The sequence below is a fragment of the Peromyscus maniculatus genome, chromosome 1 (assembly GCF_049852395.1).
Source record: "Peromyscus maniculatus bairdii isolate BWxNUB_F1_BW_parent chromosome 1, HU_Pman_BW_mat_3.1, whole genome shotgun sequence".
Taxonomy (NCBI): Eukaryota; Metazoa; Chordata; class Mammalia; order Rodentia; family Cricetidae; genus Peromyscus; species Peromyscus maniculatus.
The window spans coordinates 20,507,847-20,535,102 of NC_134852.1; the positions used below are offsets into that span (position 1 = coordinate 20,507,847).

Sequence of the window (27,256 nt, forward strand, 5' to 3'; positions counted from 1 at the left end):
GTGTGGAAGTAAGCAAGAACATTAAATTCAAAGACAGACAATGTGGTGATGGGGAGAAGTAGAAAGGGAAGAGGTAGACCAGAAGGAGAGAATTTAATAGAGATAAGAAAGACAATGTTATTCTCGGCTCTTTTGGTCCACTTGTCCCCTCTCTCTTGCCTCTTCTCCCTTGCCCCACTCTCCATCCCCTCCTTCTCTCATGATCCAGTCTCTTCTGCTGGCCATATTCAGTCTACTATTTATTTTCTGTCTCTGTTCATCAGCATAGAATCAACCATGTGACTGGTAGCCATCTTTACTAAGGTTCAAAAGAGTATATGGCATGTAACTTTGCCATCATCTTTATTAAAGTGACCCCATGGTATAAAACAACTAAAGCAATAGCTACAAAATATTTTATTCACACTGAGCCCTCTGCTAATTATTGTATATCTTTTTTAGATTAAGAAAGCAACAGTAGGTCTTCAAAAATATTTTGGATTAGGATAAATTTGTAAGATGATAAATTCTCAAGGTTGTAAAGTTATGTTCAGGCTAACAGAAACTGATTTAGAGATTTTTGTCTAACTACTTAGGCCTTTGCTGATTTTTCAACACTGAGTTTCTAGAAAATTTTAGATAAGAAACAAAATGTTTGATAACAGGGCACTATTTTTTAAACCTAAATTTATGAAGTTCTACTCAGATTAACAAAACTCTATTTAGAGATTTATGTCTAACCAGTAACATCTTTGTTCTGTTGAATGCTAGGCTTTAAGAATATGTTAAATGGTAAAACATCTCTGCGAACTTCTGCCCTCCAGTGTTTTCCCATTGTGCTCTAAGCCTGTATTCAAGACCTCCTCCCTCCTTCAATAAACAGCATTCGGTATTAAAAACAAAAGAATATGTTAAATGATGAGAAGCATGATTTTGTTTGGTAAATAAAAGATGTTTGATGTGTAAGGTTAATAAATTCTTAACATCTACTCAGGCTAATGGAAATTATCTTTAAATTACTTATCTAGCCTGTTTTCCTTTGCAGCTTGATGTGGGTGCTGGGAACTGAGTTCAGGTCCTCTGCAAGAGCAGTATGTGCTCTTAATCTCTTACCTACTACTCCAACCCATATGTATGTATTTCCTCATTTGTGGAGGTACAGTTGAACACATGTGGAGATCAGAGGACAACTTGTTGGAGTTGCTTGTGGGTGCTGTGTGCCCCCATCCATTGAGCCATGTTGGCAGCCCAACACTCAACATTTCATAATGTGTGAATATAGTAATTCTTTTTTTCAAAATACAATAATAATTTAATGGCATTCAAAAGTCTGTACGGATATCAATTTTCCTTTTTGAAAAGATTTTTTTTTTTTTTGGCACCACACGCATGCAGTTCCTATGGTGGCCAGAAGAGGGCAAGGATCCCTGGAGCTGAACTCAACAGCCAGTTGTCAGTGGCTGTAGAGGTGCTGGGAACTGTACCCAGGTCCTCTGGAAGAGCAGCGAGTGCTCTTAACTTAGTGAACATTTCTAATGTACCACTCACTGATACATGCATGTCCCGCTCTCAGAGAAAACAGTAGGCCCTTGCCCTCAGAAAGCCTGGTGCCAGAAATCACAGAAAAATATCAACCTGTGGTATTGATCACATGCCAGCTGCCTGCTAACTATCCCCATGAATGACCAGAGACACACTTTCTACTAATAGCATTTGGCTTAGAACATTGATCCACATACATTAATGTATCTAAAACAATGAGATATGTATGATTTAACCCTGGACAGCTTGACACCCTGATTTGTTATCCATAGATTTGAACTCATATAACTACAAAATTCACTTTACTGTGTCTTGTTGCCTGAATCAAATCTTGCTTTGACTAAGCATAGAATTATAAACATGTATATCAAACTGAAAATTTTTAAATAGAATGACTTACAAATGACTTACTGGAGCTATGAAAGTTTTAGACTGAACAGCAACATTCTGAGCTCTAACTCATGAAATTGTGTACAAATGAAGTACTTCTGGATTTTGTCCTGTGGAGGTACCATGCCCTTTGCAAATTTGGAAAGCAATACCCAGAATTCATGCTTTATAATAGCTGTTACTCAGAGGTGAGTTTCCAGTTTGATCATAATGCTTTTACAGTCGACATATCAAATATATTATAACCCTGGATACAGCAAAATAATCAACTGAGTGTCTACGGTTTGAGCCCCATACTGGGCACCAAGATGAGACTGGCTAGCTGGTGAATTATTTTTCTCTGTGATTAAAGAATGTAAGGGAGGAAAGAGTTCCAGGGAAAGTGAAAGCAAGGTTTATTGGCATTGTAAAATATTTTTTGGTAGAGAAGGGATCCAATATATGGAGACAGTTGACTCTAGATCCCAGGTTTTTCTTTAAGTACCCCTGGCTTCTGGAGACCTCCCTTCTCTATTGGCCCTGAATTATTCATGTACCCCCTTTAGTATAGGGATTTGAGTTGGCCATGAGTCAGTCAACTCTCCCATGCATGCTCACAAGCACAGAAAGAGCTACATACAGTAGAGGTCTCTATCTAGAGGTGTGGGTATAGAAAGAACTGGTTGGTTGGTTGGTTGGTTGGTTGGGTTAGGGTGGGGCCTAACCATTCTTCATTTGTAGTGTAACAGGAAGAAAAACCATATCAGATGAAGGGAAAAGGAAACTTATTGCAAGGGAAGAGGTGGGTGGCTCTCCTCCTTTTCTTCTTTCCTCAGGACCAGAAGTGTATTTAAGAAAAAACAAACAAACTGTGATTTATTCTCAGGAGGATTCCTAACTGCCTTGTATTCTGATTTCATCCAACTCAGATAAATGAAGTCCATACAAAGAGATTATGAAGACTACATTTCAACACATATGATCCAATGAGACCTTCATTCAAATGGATGATGAAAACTACCAAAAAAGTGTAGAAGAGCAGTACAAGACATTGCAAGAAGTATTTGTTAGGTGGATCCAGTCACTGCAGTTGTACTAGGTTGTAAAAAAAAAAGGAAAAACTACTTTCTTAAGGAAAGCAATGTTGGACTGGGTGTCAGGAAACTTATGGCAGAATAGATTTCTTCATCTCTCTCATCACACTTAACAATATCAGAGAGTTGAGCTTAGCTCAGCTTATGTTAACTAAGTTGTCTGAGTCTTCAGAGACACTGGAAGATATCTGATCTGATCCAAAGAGAATCTTGTTTATCCTGGAGGGACTTGAATACCTGAAATTTGACTTGGAACTCAGGACAAACTTGTGCAATGACTGGGGCAAGATGCTGCCGACACAAATTGTCTTCAGCAGTTTGCTACAGGAAGTAATGCTCCCAGGATCCTCTCTGCTTCTTGAATTGGGAAACCCAAGTGTACCAAAAAATCTATCCCTTGCTGAGGTATCCAAGGGAGATAACTATTCATGGATTCACTGACGAGACCACAAAGTTCTATTGTATGCGCTTCTTTGCGCAGTAACTAGAAAGGCTTACAAGTCTTTGATTATTTAAAAACAAGTCAACAATTACTCACTTTATGCAGAGATCCTTATATATGCTGGGTGTCCTGTAGTATTTTAAAGTGGCAATGAGACAGGGGAGAGGAAATAAGCTTAGTTGATGTAACAGATTTGATTATCTACACAAGCTTTATAGTGAGCTCATTCAGATCAATGTATGACAATTGTCCACCTAATCAGAACAGAGCACCATCAAAGACCTTGTGTACCTTGGCTGTAGAGGCAATGTGGAAACAGGTATTTGTGTTCAAGTGTGAGGATCTCAGGAAGAATGAAATATTGGAATCTGAGGAGGCAGTGTGGCTGGGAATGAATTTTCTCTGTACTCAAGGTGACAACTTCATGCTTTCCCATCCTATACTACAGTCGTATTTCACTGCCCTGTTCTATTTCCTCAGACAAGAGAGAGGCACAGCTCACTCTGTCATTGGAGCCTACCCCAACTTCTAAGAGAAGTTTATGCTCATGGCCAAACCATATGGCTCCTGACAGGGCTATTTGTGTTTGGAATTGCCAGTGAAAAAGTCACTGACATACTGAAACCACGCTTTGGTTTTATACCATCCAAAGAGATAAAACAGGAAATCTTCAAATGCTTTAGTAGTTTGAGTCAAGCAGAGTGTAGTGAGAAACTGATGAATGCCCAGAGTTTGTTTGAGAGACTACTTAACAACCAGGAAGAAAGCTTTGAAATGGATGTGATGGATCTATTTGAAGAAATGACTGTTGATATTAGTAATGTTGATGCATTGTCAGAGGCTACATATGGTCTGCTGAAATCTCAAAAATTAAAGAAACTTCATCTGCATATACAACACAGTATTTTCAGAAATCTATAACCCAGAAGATGATAACTTAGAAGACCTTGAATACAACAAAAGGTAAGCACAACTCTGAAGCTTGTCTTCAGTTCTTCCAGTTTTGCCTTAGCGTCCATGCATAATTTTATACATGTGTTTGTGTGCATGCTGTATCCATATGAATTTGTGAACAAGTCAGAGGAAGATGTGGGGTGGCTCTCTTTGTTGTCCTCTGCCTTCACCCTTTGAGAGAGTCTCTCACCACCCTTGAAACTCACCATCTTGACTAGGCTAACTGGCCAGCAGAATACTAGGGTCTACCCGTCTCCCTCTTCTAATGTTGGGGCAACAGCCTCAAGCCACCATGCTCAGCTTTTTAGGTCAGTGCTGTGGATCTGAACTCAGGTCCTCACACTTGCACAGCCTACACTCCCACCCACTGATCCCTCTCTCCAGCATGGCATTTCCTAAGTTCTTACACATCTATGCTTGAGTGTTTAGATGGCATAGTCAGGAAGCCTATCTGTTGAGTCTTGGCACTGCCATTCGGAGCTATGTGGCCCTGGGAAGTTGTGTCTTGAGTTCCTCCATTTATACAAAGAACAAACTTGTGACAAGGCAGTTGTGAGGTGGAAATGTGAGCAGCTTTGTTGCAGTGTCTGGCTCTTTTCCTTCATCCATAGAGTGTTTAGTGTCCTGGTGACTACACTGGAGAAGATTCTGGGAACTCGTGTCTGGTTTGAGGCTGTGCTCATACTACATTGATCTAGTTGCCTTGCTTTGCATTGGCTTTAGGCTGCTAGCTCATACTTGATCTTTCAAATGTGTAGCATCTTTGATGATATCATTGGGCGTAGTTTGCTATTCTTTCAGGAGTCCCAAATATCTACCCGAATTCACATAGAAATCATGTTTTCTCACTTCAAGAGGAGACCCTAGAGAACAGAGAAGGCTGGGTGTCTTCAACAGTGATATGTAGCTATTAACAATGAGTCTCCCAAAGACTCAATCTAGTTCACCTCATATCAAGCCATGCTTCTTTATTATAATTTTTATTCAATGTATTCATTTGCAATTTCATACCTATAGGTAATGCATTCTGGTTATTCTCACCTTCTACTCTATTCTGTTCCCCTTCCACCCCATCACACTAACTTCTTCTTTATCAGCTCCTTTCTCACATTCACGTCTTTTTGTTGTGTCAGCTGTTGAGTTTAACGAGGGCTATCAGTGTGTGTATGGGTTTGGAACTGTGCATTAGACCCTGGTGGACTGACTTATGGGTACAAAACTGGAGATGGCTGCTCCTCCCTGAGAATCCACCAGTAGTCATGATGTTAGCAGGGAGGGGCAGAGCTGTGTGAGGCTCTCCCCAGCTTCTGATTGACTGGTAACAGGCCCGGTCTTGTGAAGGCAGTGGAGGTATCCATAGCTCTTATGGGATTAAGACCACAATGGCTACACCATGCCCAGAAGATGACATTTTGTAGCACACAGGGCCCTGTCTCTCCTCTCTGTCTCTGTCTCTTGGTGCTCCTTTTCCTTTTTTAAAAAAGATTTATTTATTTTTATTTAATGCATATAAGTGTTTTGCCTGCTTGTATGTTTATGTACCATGTGTGCCTCGTTGAGCGGCTGGGAGTGATCTGCCTAACTTAGGAATGTCTCGAATTGAATTTAGGCACCAGAGAATAATGATGTGTTTTCTCATTGCAGAAAGGCAATAAGATATTAGAGTATGTTGTGCAAAATTTTCCAGGACTTGCAGGTATTGGATCTGGACAGCTGTAATTTCAATGAAACTGCCATTAAGCATCTCTGTGACTCGATGTATCCATCATCTAAGAATCCTCTGACTGTGTTTAAGCTTCAAAGCTTGTCATAAGTTTCATAGGCATCAATCCTTTAAGTAGATAGAAGATATTCTATCTCTTCCATGAGGAGACTAATGCATAAATAAACGCAGAACTAAATCCAAAGTAGCAAAAGTAATAGCCAAGAGCCACATATCTGAGGTTCTTCTTTTTTCTTTCTTTTTTCTTTCTTTTCTCTTTCTTTCTTTCTTTCTTTCTTTCTTTCTTTCTTTCTTTCTTTCTTTCTTTCTTTCTTTCTTTCTTTCTTTCTTTCTTTCTTTCTTTCTTTCTTTCTTTCTCTCTTTCTCTCTCTTTCTCTCTCTTTCTTTCTTTCTTTCTTTCTTTCTTTCTTTCTTTCTCTCTTTCTCTCTCTTTCTCTCTTTCTTTCTTTCTTTCTTTCTTTCTTTCTTTCTTTCTTTCTTTCTTTCTTTCTTTCTTTCTTTCTTTCTTTCTTTCTTTCTTTCTTTCCTTTAACAAAACTGAAGTTTATTGAGACTAATGTCCATGCATGTATAAATTGGCTGCTTTCAAGGCTGGTACAATGTTTGCTTGTTTCCTGAAGCACTTAATATTTCTCTACCAAACTTGGGAAATGGGCCACAGACATGGTCTAATAAGGTGGATGAAACAACTGGAGAAGGTCCTAGTTGTAAGGGAGAGACACTAAATGCTAAGCAGCACACTGTCTTCAAAAGCGGCATACCATTTTTACTTTGTAGTAATTTGGCTTTCTTTGTAGGTAAGCATTGACACCGGCATGGAGAAAGGCTTGACTGATACAAAAAAAAAATCCTGATATGGTTATTTCAATAAGAATTCCCTCCCTGTACATTATTAAGTTCCTTGCAATATTGAACATTATCAAAAGTACAATAGGGGTACAGCTCTGTGGTAGAACATGTACTTATTAGCACACAATCCCTGGCTTGATCCCCAGCACCAAAACAAAACACACACACACATACACACACACACACACACACACACACACACACACACACACACACACACACACACAAACCTCCAAAACTAGCAGCAAAAATTACAGTAGCAACTTAGGTGAAATGTAGCAAGAGAGATTCAATTGGTCTTTCAGACTAGGAAATGGAGCTGTCAGTGCTTTGGATGTGAAATCTACCATGTGTCTGGAAAGTCATTCTGTAATTTAGGAGCAAGTACATAGGATATGAAAACTTTGTCACTCCAAGTTCTGGCTGAACTCATGGGCTGTGCCACCTTTGTTCCATTTACTGACAAATTTCCATTTTGTGAAGGAAAGAAACCTTATAGCACATTTTGGATATAAAGACAGGGCAGTGTAACTTAAAAACAACTCTGGAGACTGTCACATTTATATTTGGTTTTAACAGCTATTTTATATCTGAGCAGTTGCATTGGTTACTGATTTTGTAAAATGTCGAGTGGTCATGTGCTTAAGTTATAAATACATTAATGTGAACTATTGGTGTATTTAAAGTGATGAGTTCTGTAACAACTGCAATGTGCAGTAAACAAATCGCTAAAGGGATGGTTTAACATTTTTCTCATGAGGTAAAGAAGCCCATGAAAAAAAATTCCTGACTGAAAACTCAATTTGTATAAGATAAAAAATGAGTGAGACAATTCCCAAAGAGCTGTAAACCCAGATTCACTAAACTTGCTTACCTAATGCTGTCTTTTTAAACAGTGTTCCAATGAATAGATAGTTTTATTTCCTGAAGGTGTTCTGTTAAAAATGTCACAAAGCTGGGCATGGACCATATGAAATGAGAAATCCGCCATGTGTCTTTAGGAACAGTACTGGTCCCACTTCTGCACCACCCTCTAGTGGTGCCATCGAGGATGGCACAATTTGTGGCCTACTTCTTAGGACCTTAGTCCACAAACATGGTAAGAGGCCAGATAGCAAATATTTTAACTTTGCAGGCAATACATTCCAGTCTGTCACAACTACTTGATTTCCTTTCATAGTATGAGGCAGCCACAGGTAGGTCATAATGAAGATGTGGCTCTATTCTGATAAAACTTGGACTTCATAAGATTTGCATGCTACAACTGTCATTCTTTGGGCCATTTCCCCCAACCATTCAAAACATTAACGACCACTGTCAGCTTGTGAGCTGTACAGAACAGCCAACAGGTGAGACTCGACCTAAAAGTAACATTTGGTGAGTCCTTTCTAGCTGGGAAGGAAATGCTATGTTGTCTGAAGTAGTGTTCTGGAGTGGAGCAGAGGCACTGGAGTAAAGACAGGAAGAAGTATCTACTTAGTGGCATCTGACTCCAAGGCCAGTCTATACAATGGCCTTGTTTAGTATTTTATTTTTCCCTTGGATAGTGGCAGCATGCACATATATATACACTGTGAAATTTGTTTTTCAAATTCTAGGTAAAAACAACATCAGTAACAAAACTATGAATACGTATTTACAAGTAACATTTTCCATTAGCATGACAATTTTCATGATAAATTAAAGTCAGCATAAAGGGACATGTGCAATTGTGCATAATAAAAACATTCAGACCATCTGTGTGCTGACAGCACTCCTACACTCCTCTGGGCATTAAATCTGACTTTAGAGATTTTACTTCCTTTCCCTCACACATCTCTGTCATTGCTGAGAAATGAGACTGCAGGCAGCCGCAAGGTCTGGTCAGTCAGGTGTGTACTCTTTAGTGAGCATGCTGAACATTTGCCCCAACTTTGCTTTTGAAACAATCCACTAACCTGCTGAAGATCAAAGGACAAACCTGCATATTTACTGATTTGGCTGCTATGCTTATGGTATAGACCTGTGTGTTTGCTGATTTGGCTACTATGCTTATGGAATAATAAATGTGTAAGCCACTGGTACATTTTCATATTGCTCCATACATAATTATCTACCACATGTCAATTCTATAAACATTCCCAGTAGCATGTAAGGTGATACACATATGGATCCTTGTTCTGTTATACGAGTATATCACCACTTAACAAACAGAAAAGCAGCAGTGACTCTCCTAACAGCAAAGGTTTTCTTAACATGATGACACCACTTCTGTTTGGTTCATAGAGAAGCAGCCCCACTTCTAGAGTGGAAGGACAACATCCTCTCTTTACCATGAGAGCTCTGTGGACACCTTCATCCCTCCCACACATCAGTCAACAGCAGAGTTTGGCTTCGACATCCTAACTAGAAATGTGTACTATTGGCCATCTGTTCTGATTGTTAGCAACTACTGCAATTTCACTCAACTTGTGCTTTTATTCTTCTTTGGAATGGCAGTTCCAGGACTCACTAAATAGAGTACTAACAAATGAGAATGTCAGCCTTCTAGAAGTAACATATCCATCTGCTGTAGAACAAGTCCAACTTTTTCCGAGTCCGTCCCTGGACACGTCCAGTTGTACAAATAATACTGTAAGTTCCCCTCTCCTATACCAAACTTGAGTTTTTCCAAGAAGGTTTTATTTCCCATCAAGTCTAGTGCATTGAATACATCAAATCCTTTCAACTTGGCTATAATGAGAACATCATTTGTGAGGTCCAGCAGGGGTGTCTCTGTGTGAATGTTGTAGAAGGAATAGACAGCCTTGAGGCTCTTGTGAGCTGGGTGGTGCATAACCGTGGAGGGGAGTGTGTAGAAGCTCAGGAAATCAGTCAGCTTCCCACTGGGACTCTCCACCACAAATGTGTTAATGATGTGCTCCCGGGGGAGGAACCAGTGGGCCACTTCCTCTTCATCCATCACTGGAGCTAGATGAAACTGCTTCAAGCAGCTGTTGATGAGTTCTCGGACTGCTGTGATGTCTTTCGGTTCCATTGGTCTCAAGCCTGAAGTCTTTGTAACATCTGGAAGTCTGTACAGCTTCATCATTCTCTGTAAGGTCATGTTTCTACTCAAGTGAGAAAATTTCACCTCTACCAGTTTCCTGGGGTTTAGGGATCAGTGCCAATACCTGCATGTGGCCACAGGCTTAGGAAAAACCACTCCGGCAGTATACACACCCTGAAAGATTCCTTCTAGGTTCACTCTTCTAGTTATTTATCGAATTAACACTGGGGCTACCCGTTTTGATCTCGGTTTCTTATGGACACAAAGAAAGTTGATTTCTACCATCCTCTTCACACCATCATAAATTCGGATGTTTGCTGGAATGGCACTTATGAAACCTACTAGCTTTTTATTTGAAGACACTCGGACCCTACAGTGCCATTGCAGAAGCCAGCCTGGGGGACGCAGAGCCCACAAGAGAAACTCAGGCGAATAGTCGCAGAGGAACATATTGTCATCATCTTCCACATAATTCTCATTCAGCAATGTGTACAATTCCTTCAGCACTTCAGCATTACTCAAGTCTAAAGTGTCCCACATAAAACCTTGTGGCAAAGAATACGGTTCCTGGCAGGTACTTGTCTGGTTCAATTGCACCATGAGATGTTATGACTTCATTCAATTTGGGCACTGGCTGTGTTTCCCAGAACTGGTATCTGTGCTTTGTGGCCTCATCAATGTTCCTGGCTGGGCCTTGGCATGAAGACAGCAGCTCCATTGCTCTCTGGATGTCCTGTAGCTTCTGAATAGGTATGGTGGGATTTCATGGCTGCTCCTGCTGAAATCTGCTGCCAGATGGCGTTGTGTTTTGAAGACTGCTGAATTTTAATCTCTTGGGAGTCAGATGCAGAGTCGGACTTGGTACCCCCAGAATTCGGCTTCTCCTTTTTTCTCTTCTGTTTCTTCTTTTTATTTTTTGCTCCCAAATCCCCTCCAGGGCTTCCTTTGGCGTGTTCGGTCTCCTCCTCATTGTCTCCGTCTATCCCACACGTGTCCTGGTCGTCCAGCTCTAGGCTCTGCTGGCTGGCCACAAACTCGCTGTCCTCTGCCATCGCGGTGGCTGTGAGCGGCTGGGGAGGCGGTGCTCCGAGCCCTGAGGTTTTTCTATATAGGGGTTTGTAAATGTTTATACATCGTGTGTGTGTGTGTGTGTGTGTGTGTGTGTGTGTGTGTGTGTGTGTGTGCATGTACACAGCCAACAGGAGTTGGTTATGTTCTAGAGACTGCAATGAATGTTAACTAAAAATCTAGTTTTTAAGGTTATTTTGATTGTCTATGTATGTGTGCATCTGAATTGGGTCCTCTGGAGTGAGAGTTATAATAAATCATGAGCTGCCTGACATGGATAACTAGAATGCCCAAACAAGCATAGTTTGTGAGGCAAAGTGTGGAAGGGGATGTCTACAAGTTGCTTGGCCATGTACCCCCACATCCTGGTATAATTTGCCATTTGGCCTTAGTGCACAGGTGTCCCTTCATGACTAACTTTGGAGATGGTGCATTATTTCATACTCTTCTTCCACTACCTCACCTGAAATCTGTGAACCTGTATGGCACCAATCTCTCCGATGATGTGGTTGAAAATATGTGCTCTGTGCTGAAATGCCCAGCATGCAGAGTGCAGGAACTACTGTAAGTCAGTGCATTGTCTACACTAAGCAGTTTCATTAAAATTACTTTTAAAATCACTTTTAAGGTTTATCTTTGAAAGTTCTGACTTGCATTAGCACATATTACACAAAATGAATTTCATTATGATAGTTTCTTTTTCTCTTTGTAAAAATGTGTGTGTGTGTGTGTGTGTGTGTGTGTGTGTGTGTGTGTGTGTGTGTGTCTGTATGTAGGTACCTTCAGAAGCCAGAGAGGGCTGTGAGCTATCTAATGTGGGTTCCTGAATTTGAACTCCAGTCCTCTGTTGAAGCAGCAAGTGCTCTTACCTGCTGATCCGCTCTCCACCTCCCCCATGACACCATTTCGCCCATGTTTATAATGTACTTCGATCACATTCACTTGTGTGCTGTTGGTTCCCACTCCCTTCGGAAAATTTTCCCCTTGCATTTTGATGACTTCCTTTGTTTTCTAATGGCTTGAATACCAACATAATAGCATATCTGGATTGTATTACACTCGTTTACTAAGTGTGGGGGCCAGGGCACCTGTAGAAATCAGAGGTCAACAGGCAGAGGCACCTTGTGAAAACTACCAGCAGAGCAACAATCTGTAAGCAAAACTTCCACATGGCCTTTGACAGGAGGCTAAGAAGAAAATAGGAGGAAGCCCTGCAACTGCAGGGCAATGTGGAAATGGCTTAAGCTACATGATAGCTCAGAGTGAGTTTATCACCATTGGTGCTATGGTATGGCGGCTCATGCTGAGAAACTTGCATTGCAGTCTTTTCCTCTGGCTGTGTACAGGAATTACAAACCTTTGTCATTTCGTGAGAGCTTGGTGATGGTGGCAGAATCACTTCTTCTGATATTTGGACTGTTGCCTTGATTCCTGACACAAAGCTTCCCACCTCTTGGCATTCTCCAGGTGATAGGATCAACTTGTATTCTTTGGTCTGGTCTTTGGTGGGCAACTGCATAGTGACCAGTCCCCAGAAGAACCAAGCTGGAACCATGTTCTGTAACTGTCATTCTCGTCCCCCATCCTCAGTGAGAATGTTAGTTTGGAGTTAGCCTATCATGTTTACATGATAAAGACTCAATTAAAAAAATCTCAAAAAGTTTGGATTATTTTCATCCTGCTTTGTATTAACTGTCACCTTGACTCAAAGAACAACATCTTGATTCAGTGATTGTCTTTATCAGATTGGGCATGTCTGTGAGGGATTATCCTGATGGTTAATTAATATAAGAGGGTACAGTCTGCTATGAAGAGGCATGGTTCCCTGGGTGGGTGGTTCTGGTCTTTATAGGAAGTCTAGCTAACTAAACAACAAGCAGCTCCTTCATGATTCTTGCATCCGGGTTCCTGCTCTGACTTCCTCAATGATGGACTGTGAGCTGGAAGTATAAGCCAAACCATTTCTTAATTGCTAATTCTAAATTGCTTTGGTCAGGGTGTTTTATGACAGTGATGGGATGAAAGGATAACCAGGGGTCTTCTAGTTTGGCAAATATATCCATATGGAGCACTCTACATCCATAAGGCAATGTTCACGTACTTGGGATCCTTCCAGATCTTATTTCATGCTCGTGATCTGTTTCTATTATCCTCCATCAGATCTTTTGAATATACTAAACTGACAAGGGAGATAGCAAAACCCATAAGTTTTATGATCTCCTCTGTAAGTTAAACACAAGGAGCAGGTTTTAATAATGTCAGAAGCACAGGTCTAACACAATGGGCTTTCTAACTGTTAACTGAAATTTGCAGTGGAGGATCACTGTGATGGACTCAAGAAGTGTGTGTGTGTGTGTGTGTGTGTGTGTGTGTGTGTGTGTGTGTTACAGTGATATTGGTAATCATACATACTGGGTTACAGACCATATTTTAGTGATGGAGTCTATCTCTGCATTTAAGGGCAGGACTTCTACCCACTACATTCCAGTAACACCCTATCTCTCTGTTAGTTCTTGTGGCAACCCATAACCTTACCAGCATTTCCAAATGGATCTCAGAGTAAAAGTCACCCATATCTGAAAACCACTGGCTTGGGCTTATTCCCAATCAGTAGAACTCTGTAATTCACAATGATAGTCACAGAATTATACTTATGAATTAAATAAGCCTATGATGTAGGTGTGAACTGGTATGTACAGTATTAGAATCTGGGTCATTTGTTTGAACAATAGGTAGTCTTACATAGATCACCTGAAGATGTTATTCCTAACCTGTGATGTGTATCTCTCATGTAGGTTGGGGAAATGTGACATCTCAAGTGAGGCTTGTGGCATGATTGCTACTTCTCTAATCTACTGCAAGGTGAAACATCTCTCGTTGGTTGAAAACCCCTTGAAGAACAAATGAGTGATGTTACTGTGTGAATCCTGAAGCATCCAAGCTGTGTCCTGGAGACACTGATGTGAGTTGGTCTGGGAGAGCATGCCCTGGAGATATTGCAGAACCCTGCACATGGGTGCAGCAATCATAAAAGTGGTCAAATACCCACTAAGGAATGCATGAGGACAAGGGATGTGTCACTAGACTCAGTCACTTGTCCATGCCTCAGTTGCCAAATAAGTGGGAGCAAATGCAAACAGATACACCATGAGACCAACTTTAGATAAGGCAATACTAGCTCTGAAATTCCCTATATATAATTTTTAGCTTAATGAATATGATTATTATGGGTGGGGGGAAATCATTCCCCCCTGGGAAGAGATTGGATACCAGGCAAGAGGAGAATATAAATAAGAAAAAAATTCCTTTTCAAGGCAGAGCTTCCTCCATCTTACCTAAGTCACTGTAAACTATCTCCTGCCCTGAGGTTGAGGTTGGTTGCTCATGGTAGCAGAATACCAGACTAATATTGGGATCTAATTGCTAGCAATCCACGGAGTTTATTTAATGATCAATGAATTTATTTGGGGTTTAACTCACAACCATAAGGGATTTATCATAGTCTAGGAGAGCTGAGCTATGTCCCACGCTGAACGTCTTGGTCCAAGACTTCAGCATCCAAACCATGAGGCAACCAAGAGACAGATGCATATATGCATTCTAGGTCTTATGAGTCCCTGGGTGGCGATGCCCCAGGGGCATGTTCCTCAAGGTCATAGGCAGGTGTAACAGCTACAGCTGCCTCACTAGGGTCAATGCTTCAGGGTATGGTTCAAACAGCTACCCACCACAGACTATTGTCCCAGGGAAGCCATAGTAAATAACTTTATTGTTCTATCAATCAAAGGCCTTGGGATGGGGAATTACTCAAAGATACCTGGGTTCGTAGAAGAAAAAGATTATACAAACACAAAATTAGTTGTGTCCTCTCTGACCATGTATTCATGCAGTAGTATGTACACGTGCAGCTTACAGACATGAACATGAATATAAATTGTAAGAACAGTGAATATGGACCATTATGGAGACATCTATTTATGGAAGAAAACTAGTGCAGATTAAGTAGCTCTTTCATGAACTGCTTATGACTAGACCAGCAATGATCCATGTTCCATTTAAATTTCCTTTGGAATATTTGCATATCATGAGTCTTGGTAATGGTCCCTAATTCCAAACATGAAATTTATTTGCATGATATATAAAATATGTGCACATGCCTTGGAGATATTTTATATAATACTTTCAGTGCCATTGTTTTTCGATCTGGGCTGGATACATGAGAGCACTTGTGGAATTTTCAAACTGTGTACCATGTGAATGCATGAGCAGCAGAAGCCAGAAGAGGTCAATAACCCCCTGGAACTATGGTTACAGGAGACTTGTGAGTATCATGTTGGTGTTATGTGGGTGCTTAGAACTGAACCCCGAGTCCTCTGCAAGATCAGCAAGTGATCTTAAATGCTGCATCATGTCTCCATTCCTGATGTAAAACTTGTAAAAGAAAAGAAGAAAGATGCATTACAAAAAGTTGAAAGATATTTCAGGAGAGGTAGGAAAAAAATAGCTTTTGAAGACAAAATTATTTAGTTATTTAATTACTAGTTATTATAGAGTAGCTTGAATTAAATTACACATGGTGACTAGTAATTATAAAGAACTGTATTAAGCATGAGTTATTTCAAATATTATCTAGTCTTTAAAACACTAGCCTTTAACCCACACAAGTAACAGGATGAGGAAAAATATTTAAAAGAAAAGTGCAAGACTGGGCTGGGTAGTAGCTAAGTTGGTAAAACCCTTGCCACTCTAGCCTGATGCCCTGAGTTTGATTCCCAGAGCCCATGTGAAAAATCCAGGCATGGTGACACACTGCAGAAGTGGAGACAGCAGGACCCCGAGGGCTCACTGGACAACCAGCCATGTCTAATAAATAAGTTCCAGAAAGTGAGAGACCCTGTCTCAAAGGAGGTGGGTGGTGTTCCAGAGTGTGACACCTGAGCTTGCCCTCTGACCTCTACATCCACATACACCTGCACAGAGACATATACACACTCATGGACAACAAAAAGAAATTAAAAATGTAATGGAAGATATTTCATGAGGGCAGGATTCTGCAACATGCATGGTGAATTTCTGATATTGGTGGAAGAATTAATTGATTGTTTTGCAAGTAAGTTGACAAATCAGTCAATTTTGGAAACATTTGTGGTGATCTACAACCTCAGGTTTTCAAAACTTTTGTTTAAAAATGTTTCCATCATGTGTGTATACTCACACACATATGGAGGACAGAAGACAACTTATGGAGGTTGGTTATTTCCTTCCATCATGTGGGATTGAACTAGGGTCCTCAGGCTTGGTGGTAAGGGCCTTTACCTGCATGTGGAGCCAGTTCACCAGCCCATTTCAAAATTTCTTCATGCAAAGTGGAGATTCAGTATAAGGAGAACATGACAGTCTTTGCAGAGGCATGTGATGCTGTGACAATGAGTGAGCTGCTGAAGTGTGACCCTCTTTGCAGGTTGTCGTGTTGCTGTCTCAGCTTCAATGCCTGTGGCCATCTCTCCAAAGCCCTCTTGTGCAACAAATACCTCTCTCTTCTTGACCTGGGGTCAAACATCCTGGAAGATACTGGATTGAACTTTCTGTGTGAAGCTTTGAAGGACCCAAAGTGCACCCTTCAGGAGTTATGGTAGGGCTGTGTTCTCATCCATTATGGGGAATGTGGTTTTGGATGTTGGTGTTGAGGAGTAAGTAGGAGGGGAGAATTGTGTGAATGTCAGTGTCTCCACAGAGTCTGTGGTGAAGCCGACCACTCATGACCCATCTATGGCTCAGCATTCATATTCACTTGCTCTCAGCATTTTTGACCAGTTGTGAATCTGCATTAACCACTACCTATGGCGGACAAAAAAAGGGGACTTCTTTGACCAAGGCTGTGAGTACAAATCTATGGGTATAAATGTAAACATTTAGATGATAATTTCACAACATGCCATTTAAGGGAACCACAGGAATCACAATAGCTTTCCCCCTAGGGTCTGTGGTCTCCTTCGTCATGGGATTTTGACAATGTTTACAGCAGCAGACATTAAATCTCCCCTGTGGAACAGGGTCAGTTTTCTTCAGGGATGTGGGCCCTGTAGGTTGCATATTCTCCAGAGCATGCACCTACATCCACACACTTGTGAGCATCACAACTTAGACTCAGTGAGCTATTGGAGAAGAAAAGGACTTGAAGTTAGGAAAGGAATGTGGAGGAGAATGGGGAAAGGATATGATCAAAATACATTCTCTCTATATATGAAATTATCAAAGAATAAACCAATAGATTTTTAAATATAAGTGTAAAGATAATGAGTGTTTGGTAATTTTTATTTTTTAGGTAAGCTTAGTGATAATGGCATGGGTGGAACAGGCAGTGAGAACAGATAAGCATCAGATATGTTCATGGGTGAGCTAAGATGTAGGACAAGTTTTAAGTATCTCATAGAAAGTGAGTAGGGACACAAAAGGGAGAGGCTTAAGATTATGAGATTGGTGACAATGACATTATACTAGTATTCACAAGTTTGAGAAAAGCCAACACTGTATTAAGTTATAATGTATGAATAAGGAATAATAAACATCATGGTTAGACAATTAAACAATGAATGCCTGAAAATAGTCATTTATACTTCAATGTTTTTTAACTTTAATCTTAACATCTTGATAGATTCTTTATATTACACATCTCTATATATGAGAGGGTCCCTGCTCTCTGGGAGAGAATCACGCCTTCTCTTGACACTTGGTACATTTATTCATTCATTCCTAGAGAAGGGTGACAGGGAGGTCAGCATAGAGGTAAAGAGAGGCAAGTGATTGTCAACAAAACTTGGGATGCTGATATGGCTCAGTGGGTGAAGGCACTTGCTGTCCAGCCTGACAACCCGGGATCCACATAGTAGAAGGGGGAGGATGGACTCCCATGAATTGACCTCTGATCTTCCATGTGCACTGTAGCATGTGCCCGTATAAACACATACAAATTAGTAAATGTAATAAAAATAAACAGCACTGTCTTTTTCACTCCAGACTGGACAAATCTGCATTGACTGAGGAGTCACAGATGCTACTGCAAGCTGTGGAAACGAAGGAAAAACTGGATATCTTACATTGTCCCTGGGTCAAAGAGGAAAGCGAGAGGAGGGGTGTCTGTCTGGTATGGAACAGCAGAACAGATGTTGAAACAACGTCTTTTCCTTCGTCATATTTCTCCTGTGTACCCTGTTCCAAGTTGCACACCTGGTACTGGTAGCTGATTCCAGGGTTGTTCTTTCACAGTGTCCTGCCCCCATCCGTCTTTATACTTCCCCTCACCACTTTGCAATATTTAGATAACAAATACATTCAATAAACTCTGAGCATGTTTGAAAACATGAATGAGTCCTTAATGGCTGTCTTAGAGTGTTGGGGTTTGAACATGAAGAGACCCCGATTCTCTTACAGTTCTGGTTGGGAGTCATGTTTGTAACATGTCTACACTGGTGGTGTTCTCAGTGCAGTGAACATCCACCTGAACTGTAGTTCATGCCGTGATCCTAAAAGACACCAATGTCACAATGCAGAAAATGGGAAGCACAAAGATCATATCTAGAATCCCCAAAGTTAAAATCAGGAATCCATACTTTTGGAAAAGTGATCTCAAAAATTCTTTTTCCAAGTTCCAGGGATCAGGCCTAAGGTTCACCCTTTATTCCTTCAAAGAAGGGCTGGAAAGATAACACAGTGGTTTAAAGTGCTCCCCGCTCCTCAGAGGGCCAGAGTTCAAACTCCACCACATACATTGTGTGGCTCAAAACTGCCTGTAACTCCAGCTCTAGGGTATCTAATGTGCTTTCCAGGCTTCCACAGACACCTACATGCAAGCACACAGATTCACATATATACACACAAATAATAAATCTCTAAAACTTAAGATTTTACATGTTAACTGTTAGTCACTATTATGTTGGCTGTAAATTACCAAAAAGAACTCAGTCCTATTTAAACAATATTTTAAATTTTAATTTTAATAATCTAAACCAGTATTTATCAACTTGTGGGTCCCAACTTCAAAGGGGATTGCATATCATGTATCCTGCTTATCAGATATTTACATTATGATTCATAACAGTAATGAAATTACGGTTATTACCCTTTGTTCCTTATAACTAGAGATTTAAAGCTCAGGCAGGCATACTCTTCTCTCTGCTGACCCCCTTCAATACCAAAAAATTCGTCACCACAGTTGTTTGAAAGCGACAATAAATTAACATTTTATTATGAATACCTTACTTGCAATTCAGTTTTGGAAACCAGGTGCAGATATGTCTGCTCTAGACTCAAGTTTTTTAAAAATTATTTTGCTCTGAGTTTTGTGATATGAACCACCTGGCAACTCAAAAGGATAGTATTCCAATCTTCATTCCATTCCTGTGATAAAGCACTGACCAAAAGCAACATGGGGAGGGAAGGGTTTATTTGGCTTACAGGTACATTATCATGGGAAACTGAGGCAGGAACTAAGTAGAGACGGTGGGGGAATGATGTTTATTGGCTTGTTCCCTGTGACTTGCTCAGATTTTTTTTTTCCATACAACCCAGAGCCACTTCCACAAGGATGGCACCACCTTGAGTGGGCCGGGCTCTCATACAGACCAATCTGATGGAGGCATTTTCTCCATGAGATTTCCTGGTCCCAGATGACTAACTTGCATCCAGATGACAAAAAAAAAAAAAAAAAAAAAAAAAAAAAAAAAAAAAAAAAAAGGCACAGATAGATTTTTTTTTAAGTTTAGTAGGTAACACCCAGAGTCCTTAAAATGGTTAGAGTCTTTCAACCAGACAGCCAGACATTGGTGGTGCACACCTTTAATCCCAGCACTCAGGAGGCAGAGGCAGGAAGATCTCTGAGTTTGAGGCCAGCCTATTTACAGAGCTAGGTCCAGCACAGCCAGGACTACACTAAGAAACCCTATCCTGGATGAGGGTGTGCAGAGTGGTGAGGGGGTAGGTGGATGGGGGCATTGATCAACATCGTGCTGACCAGGGGAAGAGACCAGGATCCAGCTTCGACATCTTCTCCTGATAGACTCTGTCAAAGGCTTCACTTTGAGCCACAGTGAAGAGATTCTTCCAGTCACCACAGATGCCTGTCAATCCAACACAGAAGGAAAAGCACCAGGAAAATGAGTCCAAATCCCACTTGCACAGCCAAGCCTGTCACACTCCCACCTCAACCATCCAGTTAGTATTTTCTCTCAAGACCAAAATGAGTCATCCTACAGTTTTCTGCTTCAGACCAACTGCCAACTGTCAAAACTATGTTAGCACAAAAGGGACAGGGCTTGCGATGATTTGAGGTTGGTACCTGTGAGCGTCCGAAATGTCAGATGGAAAAATCCTAGTCTTGAAACTTTGAAGGAAAAACTGAGGGAGTTTTCATACCTGCACCTCAGTCCTGCCCGCCATGTGGAAAAAAAAATAACAACTATGTGACAGAGATACAGGGTACAAAATGGACACTGAAAGTTTGTGTCCTTCAACTTTTTTTACAACAAAGTTTGTATTATACTCAAGGGAATATGGTTAAGTTACACAATGCTGTGATCAGAAAAATCTCCGCTAGGAAAATGGATGTGTTCTACATCACTTTTCTCCATGTGGGAGATTTTTGTAAACCGTTTCCACTGAAATACATAAATAGTCCAGTGTCACAAACATCTCCCAATATTATGACTTTTTTAGTCATATATGAATCATCAAGCCCCACCACCCTGGATCCCTGAACATCAGCAACATATTCTCTGCCTCTACAATTATTTTCTATTTTATGAATGTTACATAAATATATTGTGTGTAGATTTGTTGTTGACTCTTGTCGTTCAGCATAAGGCCACTGGAATCCATCCATGTTGCTACATGTGTCAGTAAACTCTGTTACTGACGAATGGCGTTGTATCTGTCATGTAGACACATGGATGTTTGCATGGGTTATCTGTTGTAAACCCTCTGAACTGAAAGTCCTGTTCCTGTGACTACACCTCTGGTTTCTTATAGACGTGGATCATGTCACTGAGACTGACTGAGTCTTGATGGACTTGTCCATCGCACAGGCAGAGCCAGGAGGGCACAAGCACCTCTCACTCCTTCTCTGCTTAACCGTGGTTCTAAGGAGTCTCAGTAACGGATTTGTGGGCATCGACTCTTCTGAAAGAATGTGATGGAATATGACACTAGCTTCCAAGCACGTCTGTTTTCATGACTCATGCTTTATGCAAATATCAAAAACCTACCCATTTCTACAACACAACCTTGACACTCTATCTTTTCTTACCCTTTCTCAGCAATGGTATATTGGAGACGGTGCCATCTTTGGGATTTCTTAGCATTATGCTGTTGGACATGCTATTCTCTTTCATGACTGAAAAGGACAAGTTTTGGGCAGCAGAATCAAGCTGTTCTGGAGTCAGATATTTGCCCAGAAATTGACACACTTTTTGCATGCTGCCTTTGAGGTCCTGTGGGTGGAAAAGGAGTTATCAGGAGAGAGTGGATACAAGCACTGATGGTGACATAGCCCTTGAGTTCTCAAGAAGGTGAATACTTCCTTATTATGTGACCTAAAATTTTGTTTCTAACATCCTACATCATATACATATTCATATAAAACATATACTGATATACATAACTATGTTATATATATTTATAAGTACACAATATATTTTATATTGTGTTTATGAGTTGTATATGATGTATATACTATATAATGTTATACAGTATAATATGAAAATATAAGGTTATAATAATATATGATATGTATAAATTTATAATGTATAATATAAATATATATGAAGCATGTGTATACAGTGGGCACTGAGGCTGGAAAAAGACAATGGATCCCTCTGAGTTGGAATTAGAGGTGGCTAGGAGACACCATGTGGGTACTGAGGATCGAACCCAGGTCCTCTGTAAAGGCAGCATGTACTCTTAGCCACTCAGCCATCGCTCCAGCCCCAATTTCCCCAGTTTTCATACTCTGTCTTACATTGTGAAGGGATAAAGGAGTCATGAAAAGAAAACCCATTCCTTTGTCAAGTCTGCCTGCCAGCCACCAGCTCAAAAAAAAGTGTGTGTGTGTGTGTGTGTGTGTGTGTGTGTCTATGTGTCTGTGTGTCTCTGTGTGTGTCTGTGCATGTGTGTATGTGTGTGTAGGTGTATGTGTGGGTGTGGGTGTGTCTGTGCATGTGTGTATGTGTGTGTATGTCTGTGTGTGTCTGTGCATGTCTGTGTGTCTGTGTGTGTGTGTCTCTGTGTGTGTGTTTGTAGATGTTCATGGAGGCCAGAAGAAAGTATCAGATTCCCATGGAGCTATTGTTACAGGCAGTTATGAGCTAACTGGCATGAGTTTTGGCCCCAAACTCAGGTCCTCTGGAAGAGCAGCAAATGCTCTGAACAGCTAAGCCAATCTCAAGCCCCTGACTTTTCCTTATGAAAAACAAATCAATTTTAAGTGTATAAAATGTAGGATGTCATTGTGTCACTTTTTATAAATGTGTATCATTGTACTGAACTCATGTTCACCTCATCACCCATCATGCTTTGCTGACTACCTTACCCCTCCTACTTACCCTTTCCCTCACCTGAACAGTCCATCTCCTGCTTCTCCTTGTGTGGCCCCCACACAGCTAATCTAGATTTCATATAAAATACATGAAACATTTTTTCTGTTCCTCCTCATTACACTCATCATTACCCTTGGTTACCAACTTTTCATTGGCAAATTTTGTTGGAAAAAACAAGACTCATGAATCCAACTGGATGTAAATTGGATTGGAAAGTGGAGGCAGAAAATGAACAGGCACTTTCTACAAAAATGCTGTATACCACAGAAAGAAATGGGAATTTCAATGTTCACTGGATTAAATCAGCCAATAGAAGGGCATTTGAAAGAGAGAAAGAGTTGTATGAAAAACCACTACTCTTTGGAGTATTGGAATTGCTGTATATAATACATAGTTTACTATGGTGAGATTCCTGTTGGCCAGTTCTTAGTTCTGACTTAGGACTCGAGCCTGGAACATTCTCTGAAAGTCTATATGAAAGGTCCTTGCCTAAGTTTAATGTTCGATACTCCATCTGATTGTCCCTGGGCCCCAATATGAAGCTATTGAGGTGCCTGCATCAAATGTGTTCATGTGGTCAGGTTGTCGAGGTGGGAGCCACTGTGACAACTTTCGTGTACTAATGCTGTTGAGCATGAACCCAGAGCATTGCCAGGCTAGCGTTCTGAACAAAAGCCATCAGATTCTTACTCTGAAACTGAAAGAACATTTAGATGAAGCAGGTGTCTTTAATAAGACATGGCTAAGACTTATCAAGCACACATGTAGCATGACATTCACTATTCTAGATAGTTGTCACTTTTATTGTGTATCTGAATACTACTGTTTTTGCAGTTTCAGGAGAACAGTGAGTCACAGGATGAGTTAGAACGTGCTGAGGTTATGCAGACAATGAAAGGCTGGGTTTTACACACCTTCCCTATTTGGGTTTGATTTTTCTGTTACCATGATAAAATACTGACCAATAAAAACCTGGGGGAGGAGGGGCTTATCCAGCTTCTGGGTTTTGAGCATCATGGATGGAAGCCAGGCAGGAACTTGAGGCAGGAACTGAAGCAGAGCCCACATAGGAATGCTGTTCACTGACTTGCTCCCTCTGGCTTACTCAGCTACCTTTCTTATACATCCCAAGCCCACCTGCCTATGGATATAGCACCCCAAGTGGCGAGGCTCCCCTACGTTAATCATTAATTGAGAAAATCCCCCCACAGACATCTAGTAGAGGCATTTTCTCCATGGATAGCTCCTCTCACAGGTGTGTCAAGTTGACAACGATGCTAGCTATGACAGTCTCCCACTCACTTACTCGATTGTTTACCCCTAGAGAAATACAAAGGGAAGGAACAAAGGCAGATATGAGCAATGTAGGAAACACAGTAAAAGAGAATTACCCTCTGTAGCTCCTCATAGGACATTAGTAGAAAGTTCTCTGTGTCTCTCCTGGTTAACCATCCAAGTGTGTGATCAAACCAGGATCCAAAAATCACTACAGAGATAGGGGAGAAAAAGGAAATGATTACTGAACTTTGCACCTCATGAATATTTGTTCTTATTCCTGATTGGAGGATGGCATTTACTTTGAGGAAGGTAAGGGATGTCAAGTTTCTATCTCTAGAGGTCTATGACACAATTATGACATTGAGAAAGCTCACTTTTTTTTAGAGGAAAAAATCATGCATGCTTACTACCTACATATTTAAAAGAAGTTTTAAACCTTATTTAATGTGTATGAATGTTTGCTGATATGTATGTATGTGCATCACATGGGTGCAGTGTTCGCAGAGACCAGAAGAGGGCATAGTATCTCTTGGAAGCAGAATTACAGATGGTTTTAAGCCATCATATGGGTGCAGAACTGAATCTGGATCCTCTGAAAAAGCAGAAAGAGTACATAACCACTGAACCACATCTCCTGCCCTGCCTCTTTGAACCTCTAACTAGAAAAGTGTATAAAAAGAGCAGGATAAAATTCAAATACATGCAAGAACTATTTTATGAAGCAAGCATAGTTTTATTAAATAATACTTCATTGTGAGTAAAATACCAAGAACTAATGAAATGACTTAGTGGATAAAGGCACTTGACCCACAGCCTGATGATATGAGCTTTATGCCTGAAACCCACATGGCTGAAGGAGAGAACTGATTCCCACAAGTTGTCCTCAGACATCCACACATGCACAACGGCATGTGTGAAACCCCATAACACACACACACACTAAGTTAATGGATATAATATCTGAAAACATGCAATTGAAAAATATAAAAATAAAGGATAGATGATCATTCATAACTATATAATATATCATACAAGATTTGATTTTTCTAAGTGAAAAAATACATTAAGTGTAAATCAGATTGCATCTGGTTGTCCATAAAATTCTTGACATCACACTGAGTAAAAATTTAAAACATTGGTTTTTAACATTTTAAGTTTCATTCATATGTATATCTGTGTATGGGTATTGCATACATGAATGCAGTGTCTGGGGATGCCAGAAGAGAGCACTAGACCCCTGGATATGGAGTTAACAGACCTTGAGGGAAACCTGGCATGATTGCTGGGAACCAAACTTGGACATCTGCAAAAGTAGTAGACAACTAAACCATCCTTCTTGTCCCACACTGAGTAAATTTTAAACAACTGTGACCCACAGATATAGCTTTTAAACATGCAACACAGATCTCTGGTATTGCCTTGATTTCAAAATATAAAATTGGTGGTCCAGATTCCACTCACCGTCACCTTGGATAAATGAACGAAGATGCTCATCAAAAGTCTGTTGATTGTTCAAAAGGTGAAAATGTTTTCTGATATGATAGTGAGATGTAGCAACATCTCTTGGATTCCTGATGACGTAGATAATCTAAAAGAGAAAGTTTATTAGAAATGTGTGTCTTTGCTTCAGCACTGCATATTTCCACATATCCTGAACCAAACTCTTAAGTCTTTACACAAAGCCACAACACATGTGGAGGTCAAAGGATGAGCTGCACCTTTTCCTTACATCCGTGACTCTCTCAATGTAAGGTTGCCTTCTCTTCCATCATTTCCTTAACTCTGAGATAGAAGATGCCAAGTTGATCTTCCATCTGAGAAAGTTTACATAGCTGCCACTGACATGCATGGTTCACTGTTGGAAGAACAGTTGAGGGGCTGCAAAAATGCCTCCGTGGTTAAAGCAGGGTTTCTCAACCTGGGTCCCCAAGACCATCAGAGAACACAGATATTTATAGTGTGATTCACAACAGTAGCAAAATTATAGTTATGAAGTAGCAGTGAAACTAATCTAGTGGGTGGGGATCACCACAACATAGGAACTGTATTAAAGGGCCTCAGCATTGGGAAGGTTGAGAACCACTGCTTCAAATGTTTGCTGCATAAAAAAATGAAGATTTGAGTTTGGGTCCTCAGAAACCCACATGTGATGGCTGTCCTTGGTTGTCAACTTGACTATACCTGGAATGAAATACAATCCAGAAACAGAGGTCACACCTGTGATCTGGATCTTGAGGCAGGAAGACAACCTGCCTTTGATCCAAATTTTGAGGTGGGAAGGCACATACTGCTGCCATGAGGACCAGCCTCCAGCAGCTCAGAGCTTGAAGGGAATCCATGGAGTCCTCATACTAAGGCTTTTTTATCTGAGGGAGTAAGGAAAAGACAACACACTCTCTTGATAGTTTTCTTCTGACTCTTTCTTTATTCTTCTGTATTCTTCCTCTACATCTTTCCTGGTGTTTTCCTTCTCTCATTATTGATGTTTTTCTTCTAACTTACTTTGTTTTTTTTTTTTTAATCTTACAGCTTATATACTCTACCAAAATCTTTCAAGCAATATGAAAATCACAATGTGGCTACATTCTATTTTTCAAGTGGATGATTACAATGAATACAGGCTTTTAAAAAATGTTTTCATTTCCCCTACATGGTTAAACAGTTTACTTATTACAGGTGAAAAACAAGTTGTTCCAAGAACCCACATATATTATCCAAGCAACTTGTTATAGATTAAGAGAGTGTAAGCAAAAGTATTTTTCAAGCCAATTCTTCTACTAGCAGACTGCTTACTTGTGGGAGCCCGTTCTGGGGTTCCTCGTGGCTTTACCCGGCAGGTCCGAATAGAGGATGATCAGGACCACAGGCCTGAGTGCAGGTGTCTGAGATGCTCTGCACTTGGCTGTGCTGGGGGAGGAGGTCTTTTGCTCCACCCCTTGGCGTCTCTATAAAAACCCTGGGCCAGAGACAGTCGGGGCCCGTTGGAATAGGTTCCAGGCCTTCTCGAGGCTATCCTTTATATTCTATCTGTTTATCTCCACAAGATTCTCCGCTATAAATCCTTCTATCTAATATTTCCTGCTGATCGCACTCAAGAAAACTCTGGGAAGCTGTGGGGGTGGTGGGTAAACGCCCCACAGAATGGCGCCTGAACAGGGACTAAAGAAAAAAAGAGACTAAAGAAAAAGGAAAAAAAAGGGGGGACTAAAGAAAAAAAGGGACAAAAAAAAGGGGGGGACTAAAGACAAATGAACAGGGACTAAAGACAAAGTAATAGGGACTAAAGATAAAGGAAAATAATAGTTTTATTACAGAGTTTTTGGTGAAAGTGCTGAGTCAGCC

General features: G+C 40.6%; 1 protein-coding gene and 2 pseudogenes across 4 annotated transcripts in view; 1 reads left to right on the plus strand and 2 right to left on the minus strand.

The window, feature by feature from the left end:
* The first annotated feature begins 2,827 nt into the window (after positions 1-2,827).
* LOC121825880 (NACHT, LRR and PYD domains-containing protein 9B-like) lies at positions 2,828-18,409 on the plus strand (annotated as a pseudogene). Its single transcript, XR_013051018.1, has 6 exons — positions 2,828-4,389; positions 6,025-6,186; positions 11,448-11,612; positions 13,844-14,010; positions 16,510-16,680; positions 18,066-18,409. The product of XR_013051018.1 is annotated as an NACHT, LRR and PYD domains-containing protein 9B-like (transcript).
* Positions 8,755-11,032, minus strand: LOC102913180 (glycylpeptide N-tetradecanoyltransferase 2 pseudogene; annotated as a pseudogene).
* Positions 18,410-19,474: 1,065 nt separating the features above from the next.
* Positions 19,475-27,256, minus strand: part of LOC121827594 (3-beta-hydroxysteroid sulfotransferase-like) — a 30,773-nt gene continuing 22,991 nt past the window's right edge. For all 3 annotated transcript variants that reach the window (XM_076571542.1, XM_076571546.1, XM_076571543.1), the window contains exons 4-7: positions 25,376-25,502; positions 24,028-24,122; positions 21,349-21,532; positions 19,475-20,164 (exon numbers count right to left, since the gene is read on the minus strand). In XM_076571542.1, coding sequence (XP_076427657.1) covers positions 20,043-20,164; positions 21,349-21,532; positions 24,028-24,122; positions 25,376-25,502 — 528 coding nt within the window. In that variant the 3' untranslated portion in view covers positions 19,475-20,042. The remainder of the gene's footprint in view (positions 20,165-21,348; positions 21,533-24,027; positions 24,123-25,375; positions 25,503-27,256) is intronic.